Raw genomic sequence first — 24,066 nt, forward strand, 5'->3', positions numbered from 1 at the left:
TCATTATATCTTATTAACATATGATCTTCCTCTTGATATTTCTGTAGTACCCGAAAAAAAAAACCAATATGCGTAGATATGTGCATAATTTCTATTATTTATTTTTAAATGGTTATTATTTTAAGAAATTGTTGATTTAATTGCATTTAAATCATTTACGTAATTTTTAAGGATTTTTAAATCGCGTATTTCAAATTTTAGCTTTTTAGATATATACGCGAGACCGGACCGGATATAGAAAATCGAAGATGAATTTTATGATCCAAAAATATTCCTAAATTTATTCCGATCTAAGAAATAATTTATTTTAATGAAATCAAGTGGATTTGAGTCTACTTTAATTAATTAATCACCAATTTAATTGTAGGCTTATTAATTCATCAAGATTATGCTTAATTAACTTTTTAATCAAGCTTATCTAACCTAGGATTCTACTTAGCAAAACTTAAACAAATCCTACACCAATTGAAAAGACAACTCTCGGTCAATTCCACTCCACACAATCCCAACTTGACACCATTTAACTCCCCCAACAACAAAACAAAGGCCACCCATTCATCATGCATGTTTCCCCCCAACTTGACATTATTTACTCCTCCATGCACCACCTTATTTGACCACAAGCCTTCACCACCTTCTTCACTCCACCTAGCACGAAATTATAGAGATTTAGCAGCTCTCATTCTTGGCCAAGACAACAACAATAACAAGGTTTCTTCATTTCCATCCCTGTGTCTCCCGGTCCTACGTATCGTGTTGTTTATTGTAAAAACAACTTAAGGCATGTTTCTATCATTCTTTTCTCTTCAATCAAGTCATATTATTATTTTAAAACATCATATGTGCATGAAACTTGAAGCAAAAACCGAAATCATGTTAGCATTTTCGAAATAACATAGTGCAGATTTTTGGCTTCCACCTATGCCCTCATGGTTTGGTTGTTTTTGTTGATGTACAGGGTGGCTCGACTCCTAGGCTCCCAAGGCTGCTTATGGTCATGTCCTAGGGTGTGTTAGGGTCAAGTTTGATCAATGGTTCAAGCCACAAAACCATAAGTTAGGTGCCCAACTCGGTACGCAAGAAACAAGTGTCATATTCGTATGTCATTTGCTGTCATTGGTTTGCGTAGGATGGTGTTCGAGCCATGGCTGGCCTAGGGCCAGTAGCCATGGCTAGGACCCTCCCCTAGAAAGCATAGGACGTGGTCAAGTCGGCCCTAAGTGGCTTGAGCCATGTCCCAAGTCGTTCGGACAGAAACAAGACAAGCAGCCCCTTCGGTTTCTATTTCCTTTCGTGTGAGTTGGTTCGGTTCTTTGAGGTTGGTGTGGATCTTGGTTGGATTTTTAGCCCTTAGCCATGGTTCACACAATGCCTCATGATGTCTAGATCATGCCATGGTCGATCACATGGCCACTGGAATGATCCATGACAGCAAAAACAAGCAACACCCCCACGCGTGCCATGTGTGTTCTCGGCTGAAGCTTGGAATCGTCATAGGTGTTGGCTTGGATTGTGGTTGGCCTAGGACCCTTAGCCATGGTTCAAACCATACCTTAGGATGTTGGGAAGAGGCTCTGGTTGGTGGTTCAAGCCCCAATGGCAAATATCCTCGTAAACGAAGAGATGCAAGCACAGTTGTTGCTGCTGGAATTTTTGGACAGCAGCTTTGAGCTTCGGTTCAGAGGTGTGTTTCGAGTTCTTGGTTGGCTTTTATCCTATGGCCTTGGACTGGACAGTACCTCATTGAGTTAGGAAGGTCATGTTTTTAGCCGTTCATGAATTGGTTAAGTTTAGAGGTCGTACGATAATTTATGGTGCGATGTGCCAAAGTGACTCTCGAAAGAACGTTTCATGATTTTGGCCTCCATGCACAAATTTTCGTGTATTACAGCCCTTGGTATTTATTTTCCAATATTTTAGGCGTATTTTAATCATGACTAAATGATGATTCGATGTTGGTTCGGGTTGGTATGGAGTCATGGTTAGATACTAAGTTGTTGGACGTAATTGTCTCGTTTTCGGTTCGGTTATGATATGTTGGTCAAGTTAAGTTTATTTTCATGGTTCTCATGTTAGAATTAGGTCGAAGCGAGCCTGGGAACGATCCAACCCAATTGTTAAAATAACACAGAAATTTAATTATATTACGTGCATAAAAATATAAAAGTTTATTTTTGAGATATATGCGATATGTCTTGTGGCCACTTCACGCTTATGGGATTGCAGCTTATGGGATTATTACTTCACCCGGTGACCTACGACCGGTTTATGTTTATGTACGGGTACGGGTATCCAGTCCAAGGGCTGTGATGATCTCTACCGCCTAGTATACTGTGGTTTAGTCTGATCAGACGATCATGTTATGTTATGTTACGTTATGGGCCACTTGCGTAGAACATTTTCTCAACAGAAAATTATGATATGCTATTTTATGATAGGGCTCTATCGAGCAAACATTTTACGTACGATTTTTCAGTTATGCACGTATTTATAATTATTCATGACACGATTTTTCACGTTACGCTTTACGATATGATATCTTTACATGGCATGAGATTTTATGATATATTTACTTGTTATTCACGATATATGCATGCTGAGTCTTTAGACTCACTAGACTTGATTGATGTAGGTACTGACGATGCAGAGGCTGAGGGCGGGGACCAGTGAGTTAGCTCGGATCGGCGGTAGTACGAACCCGAGGACCTCACGTTTAGTTATTCAGTTTTATGTTCAAACTCTTGTTATAACTTTTATATATTTTAAGTTATTGTTTAAAACATTATTCAGTTTCCGCTGCTATGTTTATGTTAAACCGTTGGGTTATTTTACGAAATTTTTTATACGTTGCAAGTTTATTTATTTAAAGAGAAAATTTTTAATAATTCCGCAAAATTATGAATACGAAATACGGGTCATCACAATTTCAATTTGAGACTTTGGTTTCATTCCCAACAATCCTCCCATCAAATGAAAATCCGCAATTATTCTCATGGTTCAAGCATTCGCTCATGTCTTATTCGTCCTCCAATCGAGATCCCGCATATTTACTGCGTTGGGGCGTATGCCTTACATGAAATACCGGGAGCATCACCCACCTCAAGAGATTATCAAGGATTTTTTAAACCGGGAGCCCTCACCTCATTCGTTTAAGTATCCAAGAATCTCACTCATATTGCTCGATCTAGACCATGACTCTGATACCACTTATTGAGATCAAGTGATTACCACTGAGTTTTTGGCTTATTGGTAAATTCTTGATCCTAACAATTGGCATCAGAGCGAGGTTATTAATTCATGTCTCCCAAGAAGCATATTTCTATTCTTCACGGGGGATGTTGGGTTGAGTGTACATGAGTGATAGTAGTACAGAGATTAATGACATCTTGAGAAGTTCTCGTGTGCCAAGTTGCTGACGTTACACCGCCTGATCTGGTTTACTAGATGAGCCGTAAAAGACTGACGTCAAATCTTAACATGTAATATTCTCTATACCGAGGACATGACCGGTGATATGAAAATGGTAAAACCGATAATTAAGGGTTATGAGACAGCAGTAGCAGATAGACATGCACCTCCCTAGACTCATGGGTCTAACAGCCCAACTCATTAGCACTCAAGTAGGTGCATTCTGTGCTATCATGACTATGAGAAAATAAAATTGTGTCTTGACTAATTGCTATAGTTTTTGGCGCTTGAACTAACAAATAATATATGTAATCTTTGTCTTGATTCAGTTATTGCCTCTAATGAAGATTAATGCTCAAGATTTTAATGCCAAACTCACTTTCATTGCATATTGGTATATATTTACATGTAAAAATCACACTGCGTAACTATGTCGACTATTATTATTAAAAAATAAACTAAATGGCCAGTTGATTTAAAGTTTCTGCAAAAATTGCTGATCAAAGGATAGCTTTATCAAATCCAAGATTGGATAGGATACCATTTGAAAGAGTTTACATCGTTTATATGCGCAAGGATATCTGAGGAGTCTGTGCTGTCTTCTCCTCTTACAACCACCTACAAATCCAAAGAATAGAATAGTAAATTCATCTGGAATTGTACCCATGCATGCATTGTCGGTATATAGTTAGTTATTTTCAATATATACCTTGCGCTGATGATCAGCTGGGATTTGAGATAAAAACAAGCTAAAGTCTTCATCTTTATCATCTTCATGGTTGCTACCGTCGCTTCTGCCGATATCTCCTAATTCATCATTCTTTGCAAATCGTCCTCTAACTCGTGGCCTGCTATCAGCAAGTGTTTTGCGGCAAGCGTACTACATTTTTCGATGAAACATTGAGAGTTGGTGGATCAATTCGTACTCTCTATATTGTTAATTGTTTTTAAACAGGTTATTTGCATGTTTGATGAATATATGAAAGAGAGAGGGTGACCTTGATTTTCTTGCTAAAGTTCCTTTCGTTCCTTTTCTTCATGTATCTATGAATTTTCCTTTTCCTTTCTTCGACAGAGAGCTTTCCCACCTTGAAGTTGGGATCTTCCAAACTTGAAATCTCTGAGTTCAGGGGAGCTGTATTTGGACCTCCATGTGCATCCAGATGTTGGCTCTCATAGGTGTGGTTGAAAACTCTTGGCATAGAGTCAGACATTAAAATTCCACCATTTTCTACTTGGAATTCCATTTCCTGTGAAATATCTGAGCCCATGAGCAAACCACTCCCTGTGAAAATCCCTAAATTTTCTGCAGAAAATGGTGCGTTTATGCTGCATGAATGCAAATATTGTCCCATCATGGGATCATTAAGCGCGCAACCAGGTAATGAGGACCTTAAAGAAAGGTAAGATGGCACAGAAGGCATGCCGCATTCCGCTTCATAAGCTGTCGGAATCCATGGTCCCATCACGGGAACCACCCCTGGCGGTGGAAGCACCACAGCCTGTTGCTTTTCAGATATGTATTGATGAGCCGTGTGCGGTGATCCATCAATCATATCTAATGAAAACTGACTGCCTATCGAAGAAATGTTGAATTGTTCTTGATTGCTCACGTGTTGAGAATAAGGGTAGACTGGAAAGGATGAAGAAAGGGTGGTGAAGTCTATTGAATTCGATATGTCATTCTCTATCTGATCATCAGTTGAACCGAAGATTATGGACATGCAGTCGTCTATGGCGGTGATGATGGTTGGCGTCGAGGGGCTGATGGAAGGTGTGGTGGCGGTGGCGGCAGAGACAGAGGTAGAGGCAACGACTGTTTTCATGTCACTATGCATGATATTATTGTATGTGTTCATATCTGAGTAATTAAAGGAATAATTTGTCAGATAAGATGATTGCTCATCATGACAACAATTAGAAGTTGACGTAACTTCAGAATCCTGCATTGTTTCTGGAAATAAGTCTGACTCACAGAACCCTGAAAGTTGAGTTTCAAATGGGCTTGTAATTTCTTCCTACGAAGGGGAAAAAATAAAAATAACTTACACCTTGAATAGCAAATACGATATTTAGAAGAAACATGGGTTGAAAATAAAGAATAAAACAAAAAAATCAATATTGATTACAATTGAGAGCTGTTGTTCTTGAGGTTGAATCATGTTGTGCAGCATTGTTCTTGATCTTTTGTCAATTTAAAATGCGTTTTTTTGCAAGAAATTCAACGTCAGCTCATCAATCGATCTTATCCAAACATTTCCAGAAGGAATGTATGATGTTTATTCTAACAATAATTCATGAATGAAATAATCAATAGAAAACACGGTTAGATAATACAACTGAAACAAGAAATAGAAGGACCCACAGCTTTTTCAGAGGGAAAACATACTTACTAAATTAAGCATGAGGATGTACGACAAATTCCTTGGTTGTTAAGAGTAGTACGAAGAAATGGAGACATGAAACGTTTGGTTTGTGCAGTGTGGAGCAATGCCCGTACGTTGGAGTCAAGCCGAGGTTGTCGGGTTATCACACATTTGACCGCTGTTTTCCTGATGAGCTGGCTTGTCGGTGGGGCTAGTCTTGATGACCTGGCAGTGGATATAGCATTGATAATTTCTACAAATTGTTTTTATGAAAAGTTTACTCTGCATTGGTTTTATTTCCCATATCAATTTTCAGATTCCATAAAATAAGACCAAAATAGATATAATAACTCTAAATTCAACTTCTTTTGTTTACTGCCTAAAAATACCGTGTTATTATCTATACTATATAATCTTATACTATATATTATTTTGGTATGGTCAAATATATATATATATTGTTGTGAAAAAGTAAAAATTTATGGTAAAAAGTAAAAATCTCAAACTCTCAAAATTTACCAAACTACACACTTTATAATATTTTTCTCTCTACTCAATTGTGATTTTCTTCACAAATGAGAGATCTATTTATAGGAAATCTTTACAAATAATCCAAAAATAAAATACATCATTACATACATCATCACACACTAATTTTCAATATTTACAACTCTTATTTTCAACATTCAAATATTCAACATTCAAATATTCAATACTCACATTTTAAATATATTTTTCAACACTCCCCCTTGTGATGATGATCATAATGATTGTCTTCATTACGTGTTTTTATACTGCCTCGTTAAAAACCTTACTAGGAAAAACCCATTGGGATAAAAACCATAGTAAGGGAAAAAGAGTGCAGTCACGTAAACTCCCCCTCATGTTGACACGAACAATTCTTCACAAATTTCGTAGATTGCGCATCCCAATATTATATATGTGCTTTCTGAATATTGACGTAGGAAGTGCCTTTGTGAAGAGATCTGATGAGTTTTCACTTGATTGAATGTGACGAACATCAATATATTTATTCTTCTCTAGCTCCTTAGTGAATGCGAAGAACTTAGGAGGAATATGTTTAGTTCTGTCGCTTTTTATGTATCCTTCTTTCATTTGAGCAACACATGCAACATTATCTTCATATAGTATCACAGGCTTCTCATCAGATGATAATCCGCATGAAATTTGGATATGTTGGGTCATTGATTTTAACCACACACATTCACGACTTGCTTCATGTAGTGCAATAATCTAGGCATGATTTGATGAAGTTGTTACGAGCGTTTGTTTCTGAGAACGCCAAGATATTGCAGTGCCTCCACGAGTAAATACATATCTAGTTTGGGAACGTGCCTTGTGTGGATCAGATAAGTATCCAGCATCAGCATAACCAATTATACTTGGATTAGCATCTTTTGAATACAAAAGTCCCAAGTCTGTCGTTCCTCGTAGATAACGGAATATATGTTTAATTCCGTTCCAGTGTCTCTTTGTTGGATATGTGCTAAATCTTGCCAACAGATTCACGGCAAAAGATATATCAGGCCTTGTACAATTTGTAAGGTACATAAGGGCACCAATGGCACTTAGATATGGTACTTCTGGACCAAGAATATCTTCATCATCTTCACATGGACGGAATGGATCCTTTTCTATGTTTAATGATCTAACAACCATTGGAGTACTTAAAGGATTTGCTTTATCCATATTAAAACGTTTAAGGATCTTTTCTGTATAATTTGTCTGGTGAACAAACATTCCACATTCTTTTTGTTCAATTTGTAAACCCAGACAATACTTGGTTTTTCCAAGATCCTTCATTTCAAATTCTTCCTTCAAGTATGACACAACTTCTTGAATTTCTTTATTCGTTCCAATGATGTTTAAATCATCAACATATACAGCAATAATTACGCATCCGGATGTTGTTTTCTTAATGAAAACACAAGGGCATATTGAATTATTTACATATCCCTTTTTCATCAAGTGATCACTTAGTCGATTATACCACATTCGACCTGATTGCTTTAACCCATATAATGATCTTTGTAATTTCACAGAATAACATTCCCTGGGTTTTGAACTTTGTGCTTCAGGCATCTTAAATCCTTCAGGAATTTTCATATATATATTACTATCAAGTGATCCATATAAGTAAGCTGTAACAACATCCATAAGACGCATTTCTAAATTTTCAGATACCGCCAAGCTAATCAAATACCGAAACGTAATTGCATCCATCACAGGAGAATACGTTTCTTCATAATCAATTCCAGGCCTTTGAGAAAAACCTTGTGCAACAAGTCGAGCTTTATATCTTACTATTTCATTTTTCTCATTTCGCTTTCGAATAAAAACCCATTTGTATCCAACAGGTTTTACACCTTCAGGTGTAAGGACTATAGGTCCAAAAACATTACGTTTATTTAGCGAATTTAATTCAACCTGGATGGCATCTTTCCATTTTATCCAATCCTGCCGATTTTTACATTCACCAAAAGATTTTGGTTCATGATCTTCGTTATCATTTATGATGTCGATTGCCACATTATAAGAAAATATATCATCAATTTCATCTATATCTTTTCGGTTCCATATTTTTCCATTATTAATATAATTGATAGAGATTTCATGATTCTCGTCAGTTTGTGGTTCTGACAGAACATTTTCATCATCATGTGTTTCTTCAGGAACATCATTCTCTATTTTGTGATCATCATGTGTTTCTTCAGAAACGTCATTCTTTATTTTGTGATCATCGTGTTTCTCTATGAATTTTCTTTTTTGAGGATTTTTATCCTTGGAACCGACTGACCTTCCACGCTTCAGGCGTTTAATGACATCATGAGTATCTTCCATTTGTTTCTTTGGAATTTCAATTCGAGCAGGGGCATTTGCAGCATGTATATATGATTTAGTTACCCCTTTTGTGTCTGCAAATGCATCTGGTATTTGATTTGTTATTCTTTGCAAGTGTACAATTTGTTGTACATCTTTTTCACATTGTTTTGTTCTTGGATCCAGATGTAACAATGATGATACATACCATGTAATTTCTTTTTCGGTATGTTTCTGTTCTCCCCCTAACATTGGGAAGATTTCCTCATTAAAATGACAATCAGCAAAACGTGCTGTGAACACATCGCCTGTCTGAGGTTCAATATATCGAATGATTGATGGACTATCATAACCGATATAAATTCCAACCTTTCTTTGAGGTCCCATTTTCTTTCGTTGCGGTGGTGCAATAGGCACATACACCATACATCCAAAAATTCTCATATGAGAAATGTCTGGTTCTTTACCAAATGCAAGCTGCAATGGGGAGTATTTATGATATGCACTTGGTCTGATGCGAATTAATGAAGCAGCGTGTAAAATTGCATGTCTCCATATAGAAATAGGGAGCTTTGTTTTCATTATCATTGGTCTAGCAATCATTTGCAGACGTTTAATCAATGATTCAGCCAATCCATTCTGTGTATGTACATGAGCAACATGATGCTCAACAATGATTCCCATAGACATACAATAATCATTGAAAGTTTGGGAAGTAAATTCACCAGCATTATCAAGTCTAATTTTCTTGATTGTATAATCGGGAAATTGATTCCTCAATTTTATTATTTGAGCAAGTAATCTTGCAAATGCAACATTTCGAGTTGATAATAAACATACATGTGACCATCTGCTGGAGGCATCAATCAATACCATAAAGTATCTGAATGGTCCACATGGTGGATGGATTGGTCCACAAATATCACCCTGAATACGTTCAAGAAACATTGGTGATTCAGTTTGGATTTTGACTGGTGATGGTCTTATAATAAGTTTTCCAAGAGAACATGCTTTACATTGAAACTTATTATTCTGAAAGATCTTCTGGTCTTTCAGTGGATGACCATGTGTATTTTCTATAATTCTTCGCATCATTGTTGAACCAGGATGTCCCAATCGATCATGCCAATTGGTTAATATCGAAGAATTATCAACTACCATGTTTGATTCAATCGGACTTATATGTGTATAATGCAATCCAGTAGGGAGCATTGGTAGTTTTTCAATCACATATTTCTTTCCTGATTTATATGTGATAAGACACATATATTTCTCATTCCCTTCATTCATTGTTTGAGTATCATACCCATGGAAATATATATCATTAAAACTCAACAAATTTCTTTTCGATTGTGGTGAATATAAAGCATCATTGATCAAAAATTTTGTACCATTAGGTAACAAAAATTGTGTTTTACCACATCCTTTAATCAAGTCTACAGGACCTGATATTGTATTCACCGTTGTTTTTGTTGGTTTTAGTTCCAAGAAATATCTTTTATCTCGGAGGATAGTGTGCGTTGTACCACTATCGGGTATGCAAACTTCAGCTTTGCTCATAGCATTTTCCATATTTGAACTTCAAAAAAATATGCAATGAAATAAATTACTTGCAATATATATTTAAATATAACACAAATCATAATTATACAATAAAATATTATTCTATGAATACATGAAAAATAGATTATTGTACATTTATATTCTACCATTATATTGTTCATTTTCAGAGAAATCGTTGAGAAAATCTGCAGCATCAATATTGTTCATTTCTATCCCACCAACATATTGATCATTTCCAGAGAAATCATTCATAAAATCACCAGCATCAAAATGAGTTGAATCACTCAAACGGTCACTGCGTTCAGTGAAGTTGGTCTCCTTTTCTTTCCCCTTTAATGATTCTTTATAAAGTTTACAAAGGTGCTCAGGGGCTCGACAAACTTTGGACCAATGTCCTGGAGTACCACATCTGTAACAAGAACTTTCATATCTTTTTGAGTGCTTCTCATTAACACTTGTATTCTCATGATGCCTTTTCTGTGGATGGTTTGGGACGTTCTTTTGAGATGAGTTATAAAAATAACTATCTCGATTATTTTCAAAACCACGGCCTTGACCACGACCACGGCCAATTCCACGTCCACGTCCACGTCCACGTCCACGTCCACGACCTCGACCTCGACCTCGACCAAAACCTTGTCTTTGAATTTGATTTTGGTTTCCAGGTTTAAATTCATTTTTACTTACAGCATTTACTTCTGGAAATGCTGTTGATCCAGTGGGTCGGGACTGATGATTTCTCATTAATAGCTCGTTGTTTTTTTCCGCCACAAGAAGACATGCGATGAGTTCAGAATATCTCGCGAATCCACGTACTCTATATTGTTGCTGTAGAGTAATATTTGATGCATGAAACGTGGAAAATGTTTTTTCAAGCATCTCAGATTCTGTGACCTCATGTCCACAAAATTTTAATTGCGAGATTATTCTATACATCGCCGAATTGTAATCACTGACTTTTTTAAAGTCTTGGAATCTCAATGTATTCCATTCATCCCGGGCGGTCGGAAGTATAACTTCTCTTATATGTTCGAATCTTTCTTTTAATCCCTTCCACAAAGCCATTGGATTTTTTTCAGTCAGATATTCACATTTCAATCCATCGTCGAGATGTCGACGCAAAAATATCATGGCTCTTGCCTTTTCTTGTGACGTGCATATGCCATTTTCTTTAATGGTCTCGCTTAGACCCAATGACTCAAGATGCATTTCTACATCTAGAGTCCATGGCATATAATTCTTTCCCGTGATGTCGAGCGCAACAAATTCGAGCTTTGTTAAATTTGACATGGTGGTACTAAAAAATTACGATGCATTTTATTAGTTAATAATTATTGCAATACAAAGTAACGGATAAACAACAAGTACAAGTATTTGTAAAAATAAAGAAAACACACGAGGAGGATATTCTCCGATAAATAAAAGACTCGTGAGTATGATAACCAAAATAATTAAAAATAACATTGAGAAAGCCATCTTCTTTTTTCTTCGAAAAATTTGATGATGAATAATTTTTAGAGAAGAAGAGAAAGTTGGAGTGATGGAATGTGTTTGTGAGATCATATTTATAGGGCAAAAAATAGCCGTTGTTTACCATTTATGACCGTTGGGGTACAAAAAAAATAAAGGTATGTATTTGTATAATTTTATGGTAATAATATGATATATATAATATTAGACATGTTTAAATAATTATGTATATCATATCATAATATTATAATGAGTGTCATAATTTATTTTGTTTAAAAACCTTATAGGCTTTTATACTTGTCGTATCCCTTACCGGGAGTGTGGGATGTCGTCTTAACATCCTCCCAGGATTTATAACAAGTTTATGAAAAATTTATTTTTATTATTTCTAATAATAACATTATATTGTATATTAAATAAATACACAATAAATAAATAACGGTAAAATAAATATAATTATTTTTGTTACCTTTTTCTTCTGTTTGGAGCTTGGAAAAGTATGTAGGACTTTTAGAGCTTCGTGCTGATAACGTGTTGTGAAAAAGTAAAAATTTATGGTAAAAAGTAAAAATCTCAAACTCTCAAAATTTACCAAACTACACACTTTATAATATTTTTCTCTCTACTCAATTGTGATTTTCTTCACAAATGAGAGATCTATTTATAGGAAATCTTTACAAATAATCCAAAAATAAAATACATCATTACCTACATCATCACACACTAATTTTCAATATTTACAACTCTTATTTTCAACATTCAAATATTCAACATTCAAATATTCAATACTCACATTTTAAATATATTTTTCAACATATATATATATATATAAATATATATAACATCTATCTATAAAAAATAAATAACCGTATATTTCTATCTCAAAATTTGAAAAATAAAACCAACCATCGCATTAAATTTCACCTTAAATAATGATGTAAATGTTGAAATTTTGAACTTTTTTTTGCTAAGGTTGAGTTGGAAACAATTCTTTTTGAAGTGTGAATCGTAAAAGTGTAGAAGCTAACCGGACAAAAAAAGTGGAAAACCCGATTTGCCCCTGTTCAGAACTCAGGTATCGATGACACGGCTCAAGAACTGCTGAGAAAAGAGGGAGCAGTAGTGCTAACAAAATTTGGGAAAATGGGGTTGGAGGATATGGGCGGGTTGGCGATGCACGTAATTCTGTCGAAATTGGCTCCGTCGGACGTTGCATCATTTTGCTGTGTCAGTGAAAGGCTTCGGGTTTGGGCCTCCGACGATTCCCTTTGGGCCCGATTCTGCTCCGACGAGCTCAATCTATCCTCCCCTCGCGATCCCAACGGCAATCCAACCGTTTCTTTTAAGGTTACATGATTGCTTAGATACGCGCACACATGTGTTTTTATATGTGTGTAATTTTGTTGTGTGGTTTTTGTGAATGTAATTGCAAAGCATTGACTTATCGTTATATACTCAATAACGAGATAAAATTTATCATTTATTGTTTTCTAATTAATTTAGTTGTGTCGTGGTTAGTTGGATCGCTACTGCTTTTCGTATTTAGCTCAATTCTATGTGATCGGAAGTGCGATCCTTTGTAACGGCGAATTGTTTCATTTCATAATTTTTTTGGGTCACTTAGGGCTGTGAATGACACTGCTGTACTAATAAGATGTGATATGTTAGGAAAACATTGGGGAGTACGATAGTGGGGGTGGAAGGTGGGGAAATGGTCGGAGTAATAAGTGTCGAAATTTAATTTTGAGTATTCGTTTGATGGATATGACTAGTGCAGCATATTATTTCTTCATATGCATCTCCTGATTGACTTATGAAGTGGAAGGGTGAAGGTCTGAAAATTCCACTTTCTTTATATGGTAAAGTTCCTATATATATATATTTAAACGGTTTAAGAGAATGAATGTTATTTTTTCCCATGAAAATTATACTGAATACGAATTTGAGACGTGAATTTCCTTAAAAGTATTCATTGAAATGGTGCTAAAATGATTGCATACTCTTGTTTGTGTGTTCATGGACACAATATTTTGGTGAACAGCCAGCGCAAGAGGTCCTGACTCAATCTCTGCTGAAATAATCATTTTGAATCTTTTCCTACTTATTTCATGGATCTGTAAACACTCTATTTTGGTGAAATATCACAAAAGTAGCTGTGATTTAATGGAATTGATTGAATTAGGCAACTTGTGCTTGTATTTTTACTCAAGTTATTTTCACATTGAAGATTTTGTCTTAGAGATGCTAGTGTATCTTGAATATTCTCTGGAAGCTCAATTTACCCTTCATCTATAGGCAGCTTATAGAGCATGGCGAGAAGGATTTGCCATGTATCCATGGTCACTTGTTATGCGAGCCAAAAGTTGTTGGAGCAAACTTAAAGCGTGGTTGGCAGTAAACTTTCCCGAGGTTTTGCCAACTCTACGTAAGGGCGCATCTGAAGATGAAATCAAGCGGTTTGAGAAGTCTTTGAAAATAAAACTCCCCCTTCCTACTAGGGTTCTTTATCGCTTTTGTGATGGCCAAGAACTGCCTGATGAAGATATCAGTGGCAGCTTACCCTCAAGTTTGTTGGGTATCATTGGTGGTTATTCTGTGTACGATCACCTCGTGAATGTGTTCTTGTTACCCTTAAGCCAAATGGTACTTGAAACAAAGGATTATATGCGTCTGATAGGACTTAGTGGTAGATCATATAAATATATTGTAGTGGCAGCTTCTGCTACTTACAGTGAGAAAAGTTTTTTTTTAAACTGTATCAGCGGTCAACTTTTTGTGGGCACTAGGAATCTGGTGAAAGATGGAGAAATGCTGCCTTGTGTTCCTGATGCATTGATCAATTCAGTGCATGATCCAAAAGGTAGCCAACAGCAGGATGCCATGCTACTATGGCTAGAAGAACATGGACGTCGCTTGCAAGATGGAATTATTGGTGTTTGCCAAGAGAGAAAATTACGACGTATAAATCTGTTCCCTGAAAAAGCTCCCATCTGCTCCTCTGCTGTGACAAATGGCGTAAAGGTAGTGAAACATGATCCTCTGCTTTGTTAATGTATCTAACACTACCTCCTCTCCCCGTAATTTTTCTTGTCTTACCTGAACTTGTGTGGTATGTGGATGCAGTATGGTAGCTTGCTAGTTGATTTGGGATATAAGCATCACAGCTAACAGTTGAATATATAAATTGCGTTCTCTAGGTTTTTTTGTTGGCCAAAGAACTCCAAATTCAGATAATATCGTGGTTAGCATCCAATTTATCGGCTAAGGAAATTGGTTTCGTTATAGTGGATGATAAATGAAACCCAATCTTAATCTTTTCTAACCCACAAAGCTGCTTCAAGGAAAAAATGCTAAGCAAGCAAATTTTCACATGCTATTCTCAGGTTTGGAAAACATTTTTGAATTTGCTGATTTATTTTGCTAATCAGGATCTCACATGATGATCCGAAATGTTTGAGAACAAAATCGTTCTATATTTTAGTATGCTTCCCCGATATTGCAAATTGGACTTAGTGTAAGTGTCTTGGACGATCTTTTTCTGAGTTTATCTGCAGACTCTTAGAAATGCATGCACCTCTTTTGTTGCTATATCAATTATTCACATTGATTCTAGTACCGATTTACCTCTTTTATCGTCTCTGCCCTTCTGTCAACTCGACCCTTTGCCCTCACATTTTTATATTTAATATTTGAAAGATGAAGATGACGATGATTTCAATATTTGATATCTTATGCTTCATGTTTTTTTTTAAATTGTATTTATTTTAATTTTTTAGAATATTTTATTTATTGTGCACGCCTTATAAAGAGTGTGTTTCGCCTTGTGTTTAAAGCCCCATGACACTTGAGCGCTTTAATGCGCCTTGCACTTTTCAAAACTATGGTAGGCCTGTTCTGTTAGTGTCGGCCTTTTGGTACAAAAAAGAGGATGTAGTCTGGGCACATAAGAGTACGTTGCAATTTATTTACATTTTGTCCTAGGTCCGTGCTTCGGCTGCATTTGTACCTGAGTTCAGTAACCTTCAAGATGAATCAGACAAGTTTATGTTTGCTTATTCCATCCGCCTATCTCTTTCTCCTGATGGATGCATCATCAATGGAATGACCTTCAGCTCTTGCCAATTGTATTGGAGAAGCTGGATTATACGCGATAATGATTTGGTTGTAGCTAATCCCAATGGAGAAGCTGTGATAGGGAAGGTATGTTTTCCTCATTGTCATATAGCTTTATCTCCCTAGGGTTAAGTGTGAATGAACTAATTTTCCTTTCTAGAACATATATTATTTGTTTTAAATAATTTGACTAAATTTATGTCAAAAATTTCGAGAAAACAATGCTAAATAGTTCCAAAGGAAACTTGTAACAAATGATCAGGGAAGCAAATATTAAGAGTAATATAGTTGTTAGTATAATGAAGAATGCATGTTTTGTGGTGCTACAATTCAATGTTTTATTTAAATTAAATTATAAATGGCCAAGTGCTTCTTTAAAAATCTTTACTATATGTTTCCCATGTTCTTCTCATTATTAACATGTCGAGATGGTTTTATAAACAGCTGAGAAAATATTGATCCTTATTTGACAGTACACAGCTCAATGTATGCTAGACAAACTTTATAACCCTCTACTTCTGGGGAGTTGCGAGAGATGAGTGAAACACCTTGAAATATTTTAGTCATATAATCGATGTAACAAGTACATGTTAAACTTGGTCGGGAAATAAAATTTTTGATTAATATGTTATATGTGGCGAGTAGATATTTGAGTCATACAATCAATGAAACAAGTGTTATATTAAACTTGGCCGTGGAATCAAAATTATGATTAGTACGTGGCCAATAGTATTGCTGAATTTAATTCCAGCATGTGAAAATATCTTTAGTCAATGGTCTCAAGTGTTGGCAGACAGACCTCATGATATTACTAGAAATTTCATTTTGTTTTCGAATCATCTTGCTGGAACATGTGAAAGCAATACATGCATCAGGCATAATACATGCATCAGAGATCTTCCACTCTGACAGTTCGTAGATTGAAGTAACCTAGACAACATGAATTTGACTTGTTTATGATGAGTATAATTGATTTAAATGAATAAAGGAGAAAGAAAGGACTAATAAAGTTGTTTTTCCCTAGCTTATTGTGGAAATATTTCATACATCACGACTCTTGTGCTTGGTTGGAATTCCTTGCTGTAAGCGTGTAATGTGTATGAAAAGAAGAAGTTGATAACTAATATCATATATAAAGCAATTGCAACTCATTTAACCATCAGTAGAGCTGTTAGTCCACTTAAGTTGAGCTGTCACCTGTTGATCGTATTTAAGTTCATCAACTGGGTCTTCAAGTATTTGACTTTGTCTAAACTGTATGCTGCAGTATCCACTACTACGTCCTGGTGAAGAAGAGTTTGTCTATGAGAGTAGGACAAGTCTGCAATCCTCTCGTGGATCTATGGAGGGTTCTTTTACTTTTGTTCCTGGAAGGTATGCACTATTTCATGAAGTCGTCATATCTGTAAATTTATGTATGAGCATCAATTTTTTTTATTAAACTTGATAAATTAAACATTGTTGATTGAGGACAATGAAAATAATTTATCAACTGGGTAGTAGCAGAATATATCATGCATGCTTTGACTCATTTGACCTTTTAATGCATCAAATTGTATATTTCTCCGTGCCAATCACCTAATGCCTAATGGTCCCTGTCTAATTTGGTGCACATCTGATTGCCTGCATAATGTCATGTTACCTGATTAAAAGAAGCATCAAAAGCTTTTCCTTCTGTTCAGAACCATGAAAATAACCACTAAGTATTTTGTTGCTCCTAGCTAGAAGAATGAGAAAGTTTGTTATTTACACTCTGTTTTCTGCGTGCCTATATCTTAACATAAGCAAAATATGGAAGCTACTAGCATCTTTGTACATGTCCTTTTCTATCAAAGCATTTTTACTAGTCTCAACGAGATTTTGTTTTGGACAAAACTAAACCTATGAAATTGGATCAAGTGATGTGATGATACCTGAAACGTAATTTTCAAAACACTAGCAAGAAGATAGATCCGTGAGTTGATTGCCCACAAATTTTGACAGAGGTTTTAGATAATGACAATGAATAAATAATGCATTCTTTATTTGTATGGCTAAAATGTTGTCTATTCTTTTACCAGACGAATGTTTACTTGCACAATCATTAGTTTTCTTGAGTTCCCGTAAATTAAAACCTTTGGCATGTGTATGCATGTACACGTATATACACACATACATGCGTTCATGCATACAGCATGTGCATACACACTCCATCTCTGTGCTTGAAATAAATCGTGTAGGTGTAAATAAATGTTAGCTTCTGTCTCTTCAGATTGGCAGATGCAAAAGGTGGACCATTTGCAGTTGAAGTAGCTTCATTTCCACTTCAGCTTCCAGAATACATTTTCTGATAATCCAGGTGTAAAAAGGTTTATTTATATGAATTCTCCGTTATTCTATATGCTCGACTTTCGTTGGCAATGATACAATATTGATAATTCCGTGTGTATTGATAAGTGAGGTCTATATCATTCTCCGTACAATGTAATATAAGTAGGTCATATTTATATGTTAAAAGATTCATGCAACCAAGCTTGCCTTTTTCAAGTTTTGCATCGGTTAATTTTCTTCCACAAAAACCATGCTATGTGGATCAAGCATCAGCGGTGAATTGAGAAAATGAGTGTAGCAATCTTGGTATGCCAAACATGTGAAGATTCAGAGAACAATAATTGTTAATAAGTTACAATAATTGATGTTTATATAATTGTAGTAATCGACATCTTACATCTTATGTTACATCAATACGATAAAATCTTCAAAGCAAGTTCATCACCCATATGAAATTCTAACAGCCACCCAACATTCGCACAACTCCATGTCAGTCCTGGCTTGTCGTGCCCCAAGTTGGAGGAACGTTAGGTGTAATTTTACCCTGTTTGGTGATAAGTTTTTATGTGGATCATAGTGGTAAAAATCGCAGGTGTCCTGAGACTTGAAGCGCAAAACGTATATTTTTTTAGTCATATGATAAATCACATTTTTAGTGGACGATTTCTCATATTTTTTTAAAACAAAAGACTCTTTTTTTCTGTGAAACGAAAAAATATAAACACAAAAGTGAAGTCGTGCGCTTTGGAGTGCACTCAAGCGTATGCTGTGAGCTTCGCTGCATTTGCACTTTGACAACTATGATGTGGATCGCGGCAACTTCAATTACATGAGATGATATAATTCGCCATCTATTTTACATTTGGTATTGTTACTAGAAAATGATAGGTCTACGTTTTTTGGGTAAGGCCAGCACAAAGTGCTTCCAAACTTCTCACACAAATTCACAAGTGATTGTGATTGGTACAAAAGAATAAAAAAAGAAAAAGAAAAAAGGAAAGTGGAACATTTGAACGATAGAAAACTGAAAGTGGGATACAAGCATATATAAGAATTCGAATGGACCGTTGATAAGAAACTACTTAGTGGTTGGAGGTTTGAAATAGGATAATAATGCTAAGATGGTTTGAAGCAGTGTAAGTAATACGACCAAGTTAATAACACTTTTATAATGAATCCAAGGGCTCGAGTAATCAGTTATTTTCCGCCTCAGTATCTGAAATTCAGTTGTCAGGTCACGAGCTTCGGAACTCAGCCGGCTTAGCATTCTTGGCAACTTTTCTTTATCCCTGGAACTTCCCTCGATGATATCTTTGTTATTGAGCAGTTTCACGTCTCTCGTTGTCTGGATTAAGTCACTCATAACCTTGAGATATGAGCAAACGAGGTTTTGTTTTCCCAACTGCTGACCAGTCTCGTAAGTTTTCAAATTCCGGAATATGATCTCTGTATGATCATCCACTGAAAAAGCTGGCATGTAAAGATTGGCCCAGAAATAGTAACTTCTGAAATGAATGCTTCTAACTCCTCCACTCTTTAGTTTCTTGATGTGGATGCCTGCCTGTTCCAACTCTGTGGCACTGGGAAATACTCGTTTTTGATTGTTAGTGGCAGAGGGAACAAGACCGATTGTGTTGAGAAGAACTCTTATGCGACCTGCATCGCCTCTAGTTATGGTTTCTTCGCCTATATTAATGTCCTCTTCATTGGCTTCCAAGTCAATATCATCATCCGCTTCATAGTCATTAGGGAGAGAGCTTGGCGGCTCGGGTCCAATCACCAGGTTTTGGAGGCCATGAAGAATATCAGAGGGATGATGATCTTCGCAACTGTTGTTTCTTCCTGCAAGTCTTTGCACAAGAGATCCCTTTTTCAGTGAAGGCGAAACCAACAGCTCATACAAGACCTTTTTACACAAACTTGATGGGAATGGATCATATTTTTCTTTTGCTACAACTTTTTGGAAGAATTCTTGGTTCATTAGTTCCTTGAGAACCACAAGTGGAATTTGGTTTCCCACAAAGAACATGGACTCTATCCACATTTTAACATCCTTCTTCTTTTGTTCTGATCCAAAAATAGGATCGTTTGAGGGGTAACCAAGATGGTCAGAACGAGTCCCAAGGATCAACAATGCCAGTTGGAGGAAGAAACAACCATCTTTTATCATCATCCATCGAAAATCAGAAGCCGTGCCAGATGTTTTCCCAGCGTAAGTTAGTTTCGCTTCTTTCTCCACTTTCCTTATTGCACCAGAGTAAATCTCCCTGAGCACTGATAAGTCTCTCTCCGAAGAGCTTTTTTCCACGTGTTCCCAAGCCCTTTCCTTGGTGGCTTCGGCTGATTCATGGCCAGCACCGTACAAGGGACCGAAACTGAATCTGGGAATCGACTCATTCGAAGGTTCTCTATGGCCGGACCTGGGTTCTTCATTTGGTTGATGGAAACTGCTAACGGGCTCTTTTCCTTTGGTTGGACACCTAAGTATCTTTCGCACAGGATTCCCCCGGCCTTTAACTAGAGGCGTGAGCTCCAAATTATCTGCTATTTTTCTCATATGTACCAGCCGGATACTGACATGGAAAAAGGAAGAAAAATTTCACAAAAAAGAAGCCAAATATGCTACTTGGTTTTCTTAGGCATTATATTCTTGAATGTGTAATTGAGAAAAAATCGCCAGCTTATAACTAAATTAGCCAGCAGGAGAAGAAACACACTGGAGTGTGGAATGTACACCAAGTTAGTGGCAGCCTGTTACTCTCCACATTATACGCGCTCGTTCATCTCTCTCTTTTCATTGCCATTTGATTCCCATTCTTTAAAAGTATAATCTTTAGTCATCTGCAAGTCTTCTTTTCTCCTTCAAACTTAATAGTAAATATCGATAGGCATTAAATTAGGTGTGTCTGTTTATATATATATCTATATATATACTCATAAAGTTGAGATGATTGTGTTAAAGTGGATTGAGTGATTATATAAGAACATACACTAATTTTTTTTAAAATGAACTAGTAGCAAAGCACGTGCGTTGTACGTAGATAACGAACTTGAATGCACTATGAATATTGACCGTAAGTTTGCAAATTAATATGGAAACATAATTTTTTCACAAATTATTCAATAGCAAATATTATTTCAATTTTACCTATCGTTTCAAATAACTATGGTATTTCTCCAATCTTTTCTTTGTTTGATTTTGAATTATTCAATATTTATTTTAACTATTTTTGAAATTTTTTATTTATTTTTTCTGCTTCTTTGATTAAATATATGATTTTCGTGATTGATCTCTTTGATATTTGTTTTTTTTCTCATGATCTTATTTTGTTTATTTGACTCTTCATACTTCATGTCTTACTTCATTTTATTTCCTCTTGTTTTTTTAAATTATCACTTGGTTTTTCCACATTTTTCACCACCATAAACAACAAATCATTGCTCTTAGTAATTAATTTGTTTAATTGAAATGAAACTTGTGATGTTTTTTTTGTTTGATTATCTAAAGTTATCTTTAGTTTAGACATATATTTTCTCTGTAAATGAACTAAAATAATACTTAAATAAGTTTTTAGCTCTATTTTTTGGACACATATATACAATTTACAATAAAAAAAATTCAGTGAATGAATAATAATTCATCATAAACAATATAGACGAATCAATTATTTAAAATTAAATTATATAGGTTCATCTTATCATGTCTAAATATAAATAATAAATGATGAAAAAGATTAACACATATCTATATAGAAAATTTAAAATATAAATTAAATTTTTTTCTTGTATATTTTCTATTTTCAAGAAGTAACATTCACTTCGACGTCATAGTCCAATTATTCATGAGTACGAACATTGATTTACAATCATGTTTCCAAACAAAATGAGAGGAAAAAAGAAGGAATGAAGAGATAATATATTTTTTATTTTCTCAAATAAATCATATTTTCTCAACATTTTCATTGAATCAATAATATTAAAAAATATATCAATTGACAACTCAATATTCCAATTCAACATATATTTTCTTAATAATAATAATAATAAAGAATAATCATTATATATATTTATATTTGAATGAAAAAAGAAACTTTGATTTTAAATCTGAAAAAAAATTAAACATAGAGAAATAATAAGAGTTCTATAATTTAAAATCAGATGATATAATTTCATCTTATCGTGTTTAAATACAAACAATAAAGGGTGAGAAATAGGAAAACATATCTATGTAATAAATCTAAAATATAATTTTTTTACTTGTATAATTTCTATTTTTAAGAAACAACATTCACTTCGACGTCATAGTCTAATTATTTATAAGTAAAAACTTTGGTTTACAATCATATTTCAAAACAAAGTGACAGGAAAAAAAAGAATGAAGACAATTAAGAATCAATAAATAACTAAATTTTTTTATTTTTTGAAATACATCACATTTTCTTTGAATCTATGATATTAAAAAATCTATCAATTGACAACTCAATATTTCACTCCAACGTATAATTACTTAATAATAATAAAGAATAATCATCATATATACATTTCTATTTAAATGAAAAAAAAAATCTGATTTGAAATCTAAAGAAAATTAACACAATGATAATTGAAAATAAATTAAACAACTTTACATGTCCAATCTCGGAGGAAAACAATTTGAACATATATATCTTATATAAAGTTTAATTGTTCGGGAAAAAATGAAGGAAAAAATACAATATCACATTGAGAAATCTATATTGATTGAAAAAAAAAACTGATTCAAATTATCTGAATCATCATATGAAATTATAATAAAATGAAAAAAAAATTATCTAATATATCCACGTTATAAGAATAATAAGAAGAAGAACAAATATTATTTGCATAAAAAACCATACAAATTTTTGTCGATAAAATATCACATATCTTAATGGAATTAAAATATGATTTTAAAAAATTTTACTACTACTTAAGTGTGTTAATTTATAATATTGTGAATTAAATAATATAAATAGTTATAATTGGAGAATTATGAAAATTGAAAATTTTGTGATAAATAATTTACCTTGAATAATTTTGAATTTAAATGACATTATATTTCAATTGATTCGAATCTAAATGACAATATTAAATATTGAATTCTTGAACATTTTAACAAAATACACAAACCAAAATAACAAGAAGACATATATATTAAGGATAAAATTATTGTTTATGAGAAATATGACAATCTAATGCATGCGAATGCAACAACCTGATTCAATTTTGGTACAAAAAAAATGTTATATATGTTATTATTAACATAAAAATATATGTACTCAACAAATAAAAAATAGATGAATAAAAAAAGAAGAATACATTATACATATTAATTATATATAGATCAATCAAAGCAATATACATTAGATTAAAACTAACATGATTTCGTCAATTTTGATTTTTTTTTTTTTTGAATCGAAGTATATTAACTCATTTGACTCAAAAAAACTCATCACTTTCACATGAGAATGAAAATAATGATAATTGTTAACAAAAGTTTATTTAAGTTAAAGTTATAAATTGAAACTATTCATATTTAAATCTGATTGTTTTTTTTTAACATAACCGAAGTCGGAGAACTTCCATGTCTCCAAAGCAACAAACCTCTTTTACTTACATGTTAAGACCAAGCGTTTTACTGAATCGCATCGCGCGCAAATGATGCTTTTTTAAAAAGAAAATAGAAAATAAGGAATAATGAAGCTTTACTGCTTTAGAATTGCAAAAGCTAAAGTGAATAATTTGTGAATACTGAAATTTCTGATTCTCATCATAAATATATTGTTTATTTGGAATTCTGAAATGAATAATATTATCATTATAAGGGATCAGAGTGTTATAATATATATGTTGAAATTTTATACGTTATATTGTATCTTATGGTAAATGTTATTTTCTCAAAAAATTTATTGTCTGTAATATTTATCATTTTATTAAATATATTTCATGTCACAAAAGGATTACATTAACATGAAAG

The 24,066-nt window shown here is 34.3% G+C and overlaps 3 protein-coding genes across 4 annotated transcripts; 1 reads left to right on the plus strand and 2 right to left on the minus strand.

Annotated features, from left to right (window-relative positions):
• Positions 1-3,889: 3,889 nt before the first annotated feature.
• Positions 3,890-5,833, minus strand: LOC142527436 (uncharacterized). Its single transcript, XM_075632244.1, has 5 exons — positions 5,802-5,833; positions 5,538-5,692; positions 4,407-5,426; positions 4,118-4,288; positions 3,890-4,026 (listed from the first exon to the last, which is right to left on the minus strand). Exons 2-5 carry the CDS (start codon positions 5,580-5,582, stop codon positions 3,925-3,927), a joined length of 1,338 nt encoding a protein of 445 aa, XP_075488359.1. The 5' UTR covers positions 5,583-5,692; positions 5,802-5,833; the 3' UTR covers positions 3,890-3,924.
• A 6,813-nt stretch (positions 5,834-12,646) lies between these two features.
• Positions 12,647-18,268, plus strand: LOC142526902 (F-box protein SKIP16-like). 2 transcript variants are annotated; one of them, XM_075631556.1, is made up of 5 exons: positions 12,654-12,995; positions 13,944-14,669; positions 15,630-15,848; positions 17,029-17,135; positions 18,013-18,268. In XM_075631556.1, exons 1-5 carry the CDS (start codon positions 12,792-12,794, stop codon positions 18,089-18,091), a joined length of 1,335 nt encoding a protein of 444 aa, XP_075487671.1. In that variant the 5' UTR covers positions 12,654-12,791; the 3' UTR covers positions 18,092-18,268. The 2 variants fall into 2 exon arrangements, with proteins under 2 accessions (XP_075487672.1, XP_075487671.1); XM_075631557.1 differs by lacking the exons at positions 15,630-15,848; positions 17,029-17,135; positions 18,013-18,268 and adding an exon at positions 15,536-15,610 and having other exon boundaries at positions 12,647-12,995.
• Positions 18,269-19,149: 881 nt separating this feature from the next.
• On the minus strand, positions 19,150-20,628 carry LOC142526092 (UPF0481 protein At3g47200-like). Its single transcript, XM_075630361.1, has one exon. It carries the CDS (start codon positions 20,626-20,628, stop codon positions 19,150-19,152), a length of 1,479 nt encoding a protein of 492 aa, XP_075486476.1.
• Positions 20,629-24,066: the final 3,438 nt, after the last annotated feature.

Source organism: Primulina tabacum, chromosome 15, assembly GCF_025594145.1.
Source record: "Primulina tabacum isolate GXHZ01 chromosome 15, ASM2559414v2, whole genome shotgun sequence".
Classification (NCBI taxonomy): domain Eukaryota; kingdom Viridiplantae; phylum Streptophyta; class Magnoliopsida; order Lamiales; family Gesneriaceae; genus Primulina; species Primulina tabacum.